The 10,273-nt window shown below is 21.0% G+C and overlaps 1 protein-coding gene across 2 annotated transcripts in view; it reads left to right on the top strand.

Moving 5' to 3' along the window:
- Positions 1–10,273, top strand: part of LOC117171547 (mitogen-activated protein kinase kinase kinase 15) — a 154,429-nt gene that overhangs the window by 27,647 nt on the left and 116,509 nt on the right. For both annotated transcript variants that reach the window (XM_033358966.1, XM_033358965.1), the window contains exon 5: positions 3,790–3,958. In XM_033358966.1, the coding sequence (XP_033214857.1) occupies positions 3,790–3,958 (169 nt within the window). The remainder of the gene's footprint in view (positions 1–3,789; positions 3,959–10,273) is intronic.

The raw sequence follows: 10,273 nt of genomic DNA, 5'->3' as shown, positions 1-10,273 counted from the left end.
AAATTAATTATGAATTTTTAAAGAAAAAGTTAATCTTTAACAAAATGGTCAAATTTTCAGTTAAAAATTAATTTTCAAATAAAAAAACCAACGAATTTGGAATTAAATTATAAATTTTCAACAAAAAAAGGTTATTTTTAACAAAATAGTTTAATTTTAATTTAAAAAATTGATTAAATGCATTTCTACAAAATTGTCACTAAATAATTTAATTTGTAAACTAAAAACATCAGAAAAGTTTAATTTGGTAGAAAATTGTTGAATTTTTATACTAAAAAGACAAATTTCCTACAAAATAGTGGACTTTTCTAACCGAGAATATGAATTTTCAACAAAATAGTTTAATGTTTATTTAAAAAATTAATTTTCAATAAAAAAGCCAACGAATTTTTAAATAAATGATAAATTTTCTACAAAAAAGTTAATTTTGAACAAAATAGTCAAATTTTCAGTCAAAAAATTAATTTTTAATCAAAAAACCAACGAATTTTGAAATAAAATTATTAATCTTTAACAAAAAACTGAACTTTCAAGAAAATAGTTCAATTTTTGAGTACGAAGTTTAATTTCACACACAAAAAAACGGATTTTTAATTTTATATTTCATGCATTTCTACAAAATTGTCACTAAATAATTTAATTTTTAAACTAAAAACATCAGAAAAGTTTAATTTGGTACCAAATTGTTGAATTTTTAAACTAAAAAGACAAATTCCCTACAAAATAGTGGAATTTTCTAACCAAGAATATGAATTTTTAACAAAATAGTTTAATTTTTATTTTAAAAACCATCGAATTTTGAAATTAATTATGAATTTTCAAAGGAAAAGTTAATTTTTAACAAAATAGTTAAATTTTCAGTTATAAAATTAATTTTCTACCAAAAACACCCTAGCATTTTGAACTAAAATTATGAATCTTCAACAAAAAACTGAAATTTTAAGAAAGTAGTTCAATTTTGAAGTAAAAAGTTTAATTTTACACAAAAAACGGATTTTCAACAAATTAAATTAATTTTTAACTGAATAGTTTGTAGAATGGATGTGATATTATTCCAAATTTTATTTTATTATTTCAGAGCAGTTTAATTTTGTACCAAATTGTTGAATTTTCAACCAAATTGTTAAATTTTCAAACTAAAAAGACAAATTTGCTACAAAATGGTGGACTTTTCTAACCGAGAATATGAATTTTCATCAAAATAGTCAAATTTTCAGTTAAAAAATTAATTTTTAATAAAAACACCAGCGAATTTTTAATTAATTTATGAATTTTCAACAAAAAAGTTATTTTTTAACAAAATAGTTAAATTTTCAGTTAAAAAATTAATTTTCTACCAAAAAACCGTAGAATTTTGAACTAAAATTATGAATCTTTAACAAAAAACTAAACTTTTTCGAAAGTAGTTAAATTATTAAGTAAGAAGTTTAATTTTCCATAAAAAAAAAACATATTTTCAACAAATTATATTAATTTTTAAATGAATAGTTTGAACGATTGATGTGATGTTATTTCAAATTTTATTTTATAATTTTTATTTTATATTTTATACTTTTTCACCAAATTTTCACTAAATATTTGCATTTTCAAACTACAAAACTTAATTTTTTACCAAAAAATGGAGTAGTTAAATCTTCATTTCATAGAATTAATTTTTTACCAAATAGGTGAATTTTCTACCAAATTGTTGAATTTTCTAATCGAGAATATGATTATTTAACAAGAAATTTAATTTTGTATCAAATAGGTAATTTTTCATTTAAAAAATTAATTTTCACCCTAAAAAATCTACGAATTTTAAACTAAAATTATGAATCTTCAACCCAAAAAAATGAGCGTTTGAGAAATTAGCTCAATTTGCAACCAAGGAGTAGAATTTTTTGCCTAAAAAGATAAATTTTCAACGAAAATATATTTTTTTTTTACTAAATTATTAAATTTTTGGTCAAGAAGCTTAATTTCCTACCAAGAAATTTAATTTTCTACAAAAAATTTTTTCACAAAATACATAAATTTTTTATCTGCTTATTTTCAGTTTATATTTTTTTTCCAATAAATTTTTCACTAAATATTTTAACATTTAAACAAAAAAAAAACATCAATTTTTAGCAAAGAATGGAGTAGTTAAATTTTCATTCAAGAGAATTAATTTTTATTTAAAAAAGAACAGTTTAATTTTGTACCAAATAGTTGAATTTTCTACCGAATTCTTGAATTATTAAACACAAAAGACGAGTTTTCTAAAAAAAAAATTAGTTAAATGTTCTAACCGACAATATTATTTTTTGATAAAAATAGTTCAATTTTCAGTTAAATTAATTTTTAACCTAAAAAGCAACGAATTTTGAATAAAATTTTCACCAAGGAGTCGAATTTTTTAACTGAAAAGATGAATTATCCATAAAAATGTAATAGTTGATGTTTAAAAAAACAATGGATTTTATTTTTAAATTAGAAACAGTTTTATTTAACCAACAAAATGGATCAATTTCCCAGCATGTAGTTCAATTTTCTACAAAGTTGTTTTATTTTTGAGCTAAAAATACAAATTTTTTATAAAAAATAGTTAAATTTTCAACAAAATACATTAATTTTATACGTTTCTATAAATTTTTAACAAAATAGTTGAATTTTCTAACCGAAAATATGATTATTTAACAAAAAAATTAATTTTCAACAAAATCATTCATTTTTCAGTTTAAAAATGAATTTTCAATTGAAAAAAAACAACGAATTTTGTACCAAAATTATGAATCTCCAACTTAAAAATGAGCTTTTAGCAACAAAATACATAATTTTTTCACCAAATAATTGAATTTTCTACCAAGTTTAATAATTAATATCTGATATTAAAAAAAAAGAAGAATTTCAATTAAGAATTAAATACAGTTGGATTTAAGCAACGAAAACGAATTTTCAACAAAATAATTTAATTTTGAACCAAATAATAAAATTTTAAACCGAAAAAATTAAATTTAAACCAAAAATAGTTAGATTTTCTTATTCGATTCTATTGATTAAGTTGGCAATTAATATATTTAAAAAATTGGACAATTGGTTTATTTAATTGTTATTTTTGTGTTTGCAAATTTCAAAATTTTCAATTTTCATTACTTCTACTTTGGAACTGTATATAATATACATATAAATAAAATATAAAAAATGTATAAGGGCAATTCTACGGGAGATTTACCCGCAAAATTTTTTTTTTGCGTGAAATATATTTTTTTTTCTCGTTCTTTGTTGAAAAATATTTAATGCTTATTTTTTTATCTCAATATAATATGCAAAAGTATTTATCCAAAAAATTCTAAAAATCATTTTAACTAATATATGATTGATCCCGAAAAAAGGACCTAATTTTTTCACTTTTTTGTATATTCTGGAATGTGTTAGGCATATTGATCCAGAAAAAGTGAAAAAATTATGTCCTTGCAAAATTTGCATATCATAATTGAAAAAAATGCGTATTAAATATTTTTCAAGAAAGGAAGAAAAAAATATTGCCCATAAATATTAAATGTTTGCGTTTGAAATTGTTGATTTTAGAATATTTAATTTTCAATTTGAAAACTTAAAATTTGTTTGCATTAGATTAATTAATTTGAACAATACTTTTTTGAATACTTTGAGTGATAAAAAATGTTTGAAAATCGGGGAATAACCTCTATTTTTTTAAAGTCTTGAATGGCCTCCCTGATTCAGGACTGCCAACATGTTAAAAATTGATTATTTTTCTTGGCTCATTGAATACATGGGATAAAATTACCGATGTAAATTTATTTCCAGAGCTCATATGAAGGAAAAATTCTTGGCAGACTTGCGAAAAGCTCGTGACACACTTTCTGGAGAGGAGCTTTCGAAAGCTCTGAATAATATGCGAAAGCGTTTGGATGATCCGAACGTTCTTTCCGGAGAAGTCGTGCTCAATGTTTTAATTTCCTTCCGCGAAATACAGGCGAGTATTCATTTTTGCGTAAAAATTATTTGAAAAAAAAAAAACGGTTATATAAAAATAGAAAATTATATTGGCAAAACAAGAAAATGTATTTGTCGTTACTTTTCTGTTTAAAAAATATAGTCATACTATAGGGACTTTTTGGAATAAAAATATCACTTTAGTCACTTTTTAAAAATAAATTTAAACATAGAATCCAAGGATAACTGAATTTTATTGACTTTTCCTGTGAATTCTATTTAATTCCTTTGAATTATTTTTAATTCTATTGAATTCTTTATCATGACATTGAATTCGTTTAAATTTTTTTTTGTTGAATACTTTTGAATTCGCCATAAATTATTGAAGAGACACTGAATTCATTGGATATTTTTTAGATCTTTTTTGTATTTTTGATATCTCGTGAATTCTAAATTCACGCCAAATTTTAAAGAAATTAATGGAATTTTTTCTTATTTTAACAATTCATATTTTAGCCATTTTTATTTTAATCTCTAAAATTTATGTGAATACAGGGAAATATTTTTGGAGAAAAATTTATTTTTCTATTTAATTCAATTAATCTTTTAGCTTATCTTGGTTTCGTCTATATTTAATTAAATACTTTTGAATTCCTTTAATTTTTTTTTAATTCCTCTGAATTTTCTTGAATTTCTTTACATTTTTTTAAATCCCTTTGAATTTTCTTGAATTCTGATGAATTTCTTTGAATTATCTTGAATTCCCTTGATTTATTCTAAATTGAAAACAATTTTAAAGAAATTAATTGAATTTTTTCTTATTTTTACAATTCATATTTTAGACATTTTTATTTTAATCTCTCAAATTTATGTCAATTCAGGGAAATATTTTTGAACAAAAATTAATTTTTCTATTTAATTCAATTAATTTTTTAGCTTATCTTGGTTTCGTCTATATTTAATTGAATTCTCTTCAAATCCTTTAAATTCTCTTGAATTCCTTTGAGTTCTCTTGTATTCCTTTGAACTCACTTGAGTTCCTCTGAATTTTCTTTAATTCCCCTGAATTTTCTTCAATTTTTGTGAATTTCTTTTAATTCTCTTTAATTCCTTTGATATCTTTTGAATTCTCCTAAATTCATGCCTATTTGAAAGAAATTAATAGAATTTTTTCTCATTTTAACAATTTATATTTTAGCCATTTTTATTTCAATCTCTAAAATTTATGTGAATTCAGGGAAATATTTTTGGACAAAAAATTTGTTTTCTATCTGGTTCAATTATTCTTTTAGCTTATCTTGATTTCGCATATATTTCATTGAATTCTCTTGAAATCCTTTGAATTCTCTGGAATTCCTTTGAATTTTCTTAAACTCCCTGGAATTTTCTTGAATTCTTATGAATTCCTATGAATTCTCTTGAATTCCCTTGAATTATTCTAAATTCACACCAATTTTAAAGAAATAAATGGAATTTTTTCTTATTTTAACCATTTTTATTTTAATCACTAAAATTTATGTGAATTCAGTAGAATATTTTTTGACTTAAATTTTTTTTTATTTAGTTCAATTATTCTTTTAGCTTATCTTGGTTTCGTCGATATTTTATTGAATTCTCTTAAATTCCTTTTAATTTTTTTGAATTTCTTTGAACTTTCTTAAATTCCTATAAATTCCTTCGAATTCTCTTAAATTCTTTTGAATTCCTTTGAATTCTTCTAAATTCACACCAATTTAAAAAAAATCAATGGAATTTTTTCTTATTTTTACAATTCATATTTTAGCCATTTTTCCTTTAATCACTAACATTTATGTGAATTCAGTGGAATATTGGCCGACTTAAATTTTTTTCTATTTAGTTCAATTATTCTTTTAGCTTATCTTGGTTTCTTCTATATTTGATTGAATTCTCTTAAATTTCTTTTTAATTTTCTTGAATTCCTATGAATTCCTTTGAATTCTCTTGAATTCTTCTAAATTCACACGAATTTTAAAGAAATAAATGGAATTTTTTCTTATTTTAACAATTTATATTTTAGCAATTCTTATTTTAATCACTAAAATTTATGTGAATTCAGAAGAATATTTTTTGACTTAAATTTTTTTTCTATCTAGCTTAATTATTCTTTTAGCTTGTCTTGGTTTCGTCTATATTTCATTGAATTCTCTTTAAATCCTTTGAATTCCCTTGAATTATTAGAAATTCATACCATTTTAAAAGAAATTAATGGAATTTTTTCTTATTTTAACAATTCATATTTTAACCATTTTCATTTTAATCATTAAAATTTATGTGAATTCAATGTAATATTTTTTAACAAAATGTCTTTTTCTATTTATTTCAATTATTCTTTCAGGTTATCTTCGTTTCGCCTATATTTAATTGAATTCCTTTGAATTTTCTTGAATTCCCTTGAATCATTCTAAATTCACACCAATTTTAATAAAATTAATGGAATATATTTTTATTTTAACAATTTTGTTCTATTCACTTGAATTATTTTTAGTTGATCTTAATTTCGTATAAATTGCTTCGAATATTTTTTAATTATTCTAAATTCGCTCCAATTTTACTCAAATTAGTGGAATTTTTGTTTTTCTTATATTAACAATTTTGTTTAATTCACCTAAATTATTTTTAATTTATCTTGATTTCGTATGAAATTTATCGCATTCTGTTTAAATCCCTTGAATTCTTTTAAATTCACTCCAGTTTAATTGAAATCAAAGGCATGTTTTGAATTTTTTTCAATTCATTTGAAATTTACATTACATTAATTTAATCCTGCATTTTTGGAATTCACTTAAAATGCACTAATTTGAAGGGATATTTTTAGGATTATAAATTTGTTAAATTAATCATCGAATTCTATTGAATTCCCTTGAATCATTTTAAATTCACTCAACTCGACTTTTGAATTTTTCTCATTTAATTACAAATTTAGGAAATTAAATGAAATTTTTTAATAATTCACCTTGAATTTTTATGAATTCCATCGAATTCTTTTTGTTTCCCTTAAATTGATCTAAATTCACTCGAATTTGATTTAATTCGTTGACTATTTTTTATCACTTTTCCAATTCAGTGATAATTTTTTCCATTTAAAAATTTTATTGAAATATTATTCTTTCAAATTTTTATAAATTTGATCAGTCTCTTGATTTTTTAAACTTTTGATCTCACTAAAATCAGTGGAGAATCTATTCACTTCATTTTTTTTAATTTCGCCTTAAATTTTTTTATGAATCTCATCGATTCTTTCTCATTATTAAAAAACTAAACAATAATTTATTTAATAAAACTATTCTAAATTCGTTCAAAGTTTCAGAATTTTCAGATTGTTACTGTTTCAATTTGAAAGTCTGAGTCATTAAAAATTTTAAAGGAGCGATTGAAACTTTATAAACTATTTTCAACTTAAAAGTAACTTAATAATAATAATAATAAAAAGTAATAAAAAGAATCTCTAGAATTTCAAGGAGCTTTTAAACTTTTAACGTTACAATTTTATTCGTTTTATTAAAAAAAATGTTTAATTGGTGAGCAAAATTTTTGAAATATGTAAAAATAATAATTGAACATATATTATTTGTAAAAAAAATTGAGTAATTTTGAGAGATATTTAGAAGATTTGAAATGATTCAGAAATTAAAACTGAATATGATGTCAAGTAATTTAAACGAAGTGTGTCAACATTTTTTTTCAAAACTTCTAAATATATTCTTAAATTAATTAAATCTTTCCTTCAATTTAAAAAAAAATCCTGCAAATTGTTTTAAAAAATCTGTAATATCTTCCAGATTCTTTTTCTGACAATTCTCGAAATCTCTTAACATTTTAAAAAAATATTTTGTTAAAATAAAATAAATCTTAAGAAAATCTCTTTATTTTTTTGCAGCCTTTCACAATTCTTAAAAAGCTTCTAAATTTTTTGTTTCAAGTTCTAAATTAATTTCGAATCTTTTTTAAACTTTTAAATATCTCTTAAAATTACTCTATTTTTTTTACAACTAGTAGGTGTTCAATTGTTATTTATAAATCCAAATGTGAAGGAAATGTTTTCAAATTTGCAGGATTTTCTAGAAGTTGTAGGAGAAATTAAATTAATTCTAAAAGTTATGTAAAAGTTCGGAAAAAATTTCAAATATGAGTTTAAATTTGAAACAATTTAAAATTTTTTTATTTAAAATTTTTTTTTGGTGTTTACTCGAATTACTTTGAACTTACCTTATTTTTTTTTAGAAATTTCATCGAATTCTCTTGAAATCCCTTGAGTTATTCTAAATTCACTCAATTCTACTTTTGGATTTTTTTCATATATTTGAATTTTTAAATAATTCACCTTGAATTTGTATGAATTCTATCGAATTCTTTTCGTTTCCCTTAAATTAATCTAAATTCACTTTAATTTGTTTTAATTCTTTGAATTTTTTTTATCACTTACTAAATTCAGTGATAATTTTTTTAATTAAAAAATTTTATTGAAAATATATTCTTTTAAATTTTTATGAATTTGACTATAGTCTCATTTTATCAAATTCTTTGCAATTTTCCTGAATTCTAAATTTAGTTGCAATTCAATTGCGTTTTTTTTAAAATTCGCCGTAAATTTTTTCTAAATTTCATCGAATTCTGCCTAAATTCGATTTTAACCATTTTTTAAAAAATAATTAAAGTGGAGTCTTGAAGATTTAAACAATTAAAAGCGTTTGAAGTTCAAATTGTTTGATAAAAAAATTTTTATAGGCTCAACTCTTAGTATAAATAAATAATTTATTTTTCACATGGATCTATTCATTCCGATAATTTTATTTTTAAATCAAAATTGTTATGATTCATCAATAAAATATTTTTAATTCAAATTTTTGGGTCTGCCTTTATATTATTTTTTATACTATATTTAATGAATAAATGGGTTAATATATTAAATTAAAAAAATTATTTAGATCTGAATTATTTAATTTATAACCCATTGAATTTCAAATTTTTTAATTTATAAAAAGTGAGTAAATTAAAACCAAATATTTCAAAGTAAGCAGTTTCAAAAAAATGTTGAATTTGTAAGCGAAATTGTTGAATTTTTATGTAGAAATAATAATTGAACATTTATTATTTGTAGAAAAAATTTGATAAATTTTGAGAGATATTTAAAAGTTTTGGAAAGATTTAAAATTAATTAAAAGCTTGAAATGATTTCAAGTAATTTAAACGAACTGTGTTAAAATTTTTTTTCAGAAGTTCTAAAGATATTTTTTAATCAATCGATTTTTTCCTGTAATTTTTGGAAAACCCTGCAAATTAAAAAAAATTGTAGTCTTTCAGGTTCTTGTTTTATAATTTTGATAATCTGTTTAAATCTTTTTAAATTTTCTGTTATAATAATTTTCCAAAATGAAAAACCATTGTCAATTTTCCTAGGAATCTTAAGAAAATGTTTTTATTCTTCGAAGCGTTTCAAGATTCTTAAAAAGATTCTAAATTTGTTGTTTTTGAAATCTGCAAAGATCTCAATTTTGTTTGCAGTTTTAGAAAAAATTCAATTCACTTAAATAATATAATTTTAAAAAATTTATATTTTTGCAGCTTAATCTGAATCTTTGAACTCTATAATTTATCAAAATTAAAAAATTTCAGTTTATCTGAATTTCATTTAAAATTGTTCAATTAAAAAGTGTTAATAATTTCCATTTTATACGTCTAAATGAATGAGAATTTAAATACAAAAATTTTGAACTGAAAAACTTTTAAACTTCAAAAGTGAAAAGTTTAAAATTCAGGTGTTCCACTTTGAATATTCGAATTTGTTGTTTATTGTTTATTACTTTAAATGGTAAAATTATTAGAATGGAACTCAATTTTTTTAATTTAATTGACACTGAAAAGTATTCGCAAATCGGAAAAAAGCTGGTAAATGACTTGGCATTTTTTTCTTCGATTTTAAAGAAATCAATGGATTTTTTTCTTATTTTAACAATTTTTATTTTAATAATTAAAATTTATGTGAATTCAGAAGAATATTTTTTGACTTAAATTTTTTTCTATTTATTTCAATTATTCTTTTAGCTTATCTTGGTTTCGTCGATATTTTATTGAATTCTCTTAAATTCCTTTTAATTTTTTTTAATTCCTTTGAATTTTCTTAAATACCTATGAATTCCTTTGAATTCTCTTAAATTCTTTTGAATTCCTTTGAATTCTCTCGAACTCCTTTGAATTCTCTTGAATTCTTCTAAATTCACACCAATTAAAAAAAAAATAAATGGAATTTTTTCTTATTTTAACAATTCATAATTTAGCAATTTTTATTTTAATCACTAAAATTTATGTGAATTCAGTAGAATATTTTTTGACTTAA

This window comes from Belonocnema kinseyi, chromosome 4 (assembly GCF_010883055.1).
Source record: "Belonocnema kinseyi isolate 2016_QV_RU_SX_M_011 chromosome 4, B_treatae_v1, whole genome shotgun sequence".
Taxonomy (NCBI): domain Eukaryota; kingdom Metazoa; phylum Arthropoda; class Insecta; order Hymenoptera; family Cynipidae; genus Belonocnema; species Belonocnema kinseyi.
This window is presented reverse-complemented; position numbering and strand designations above follow the sequence as displayed.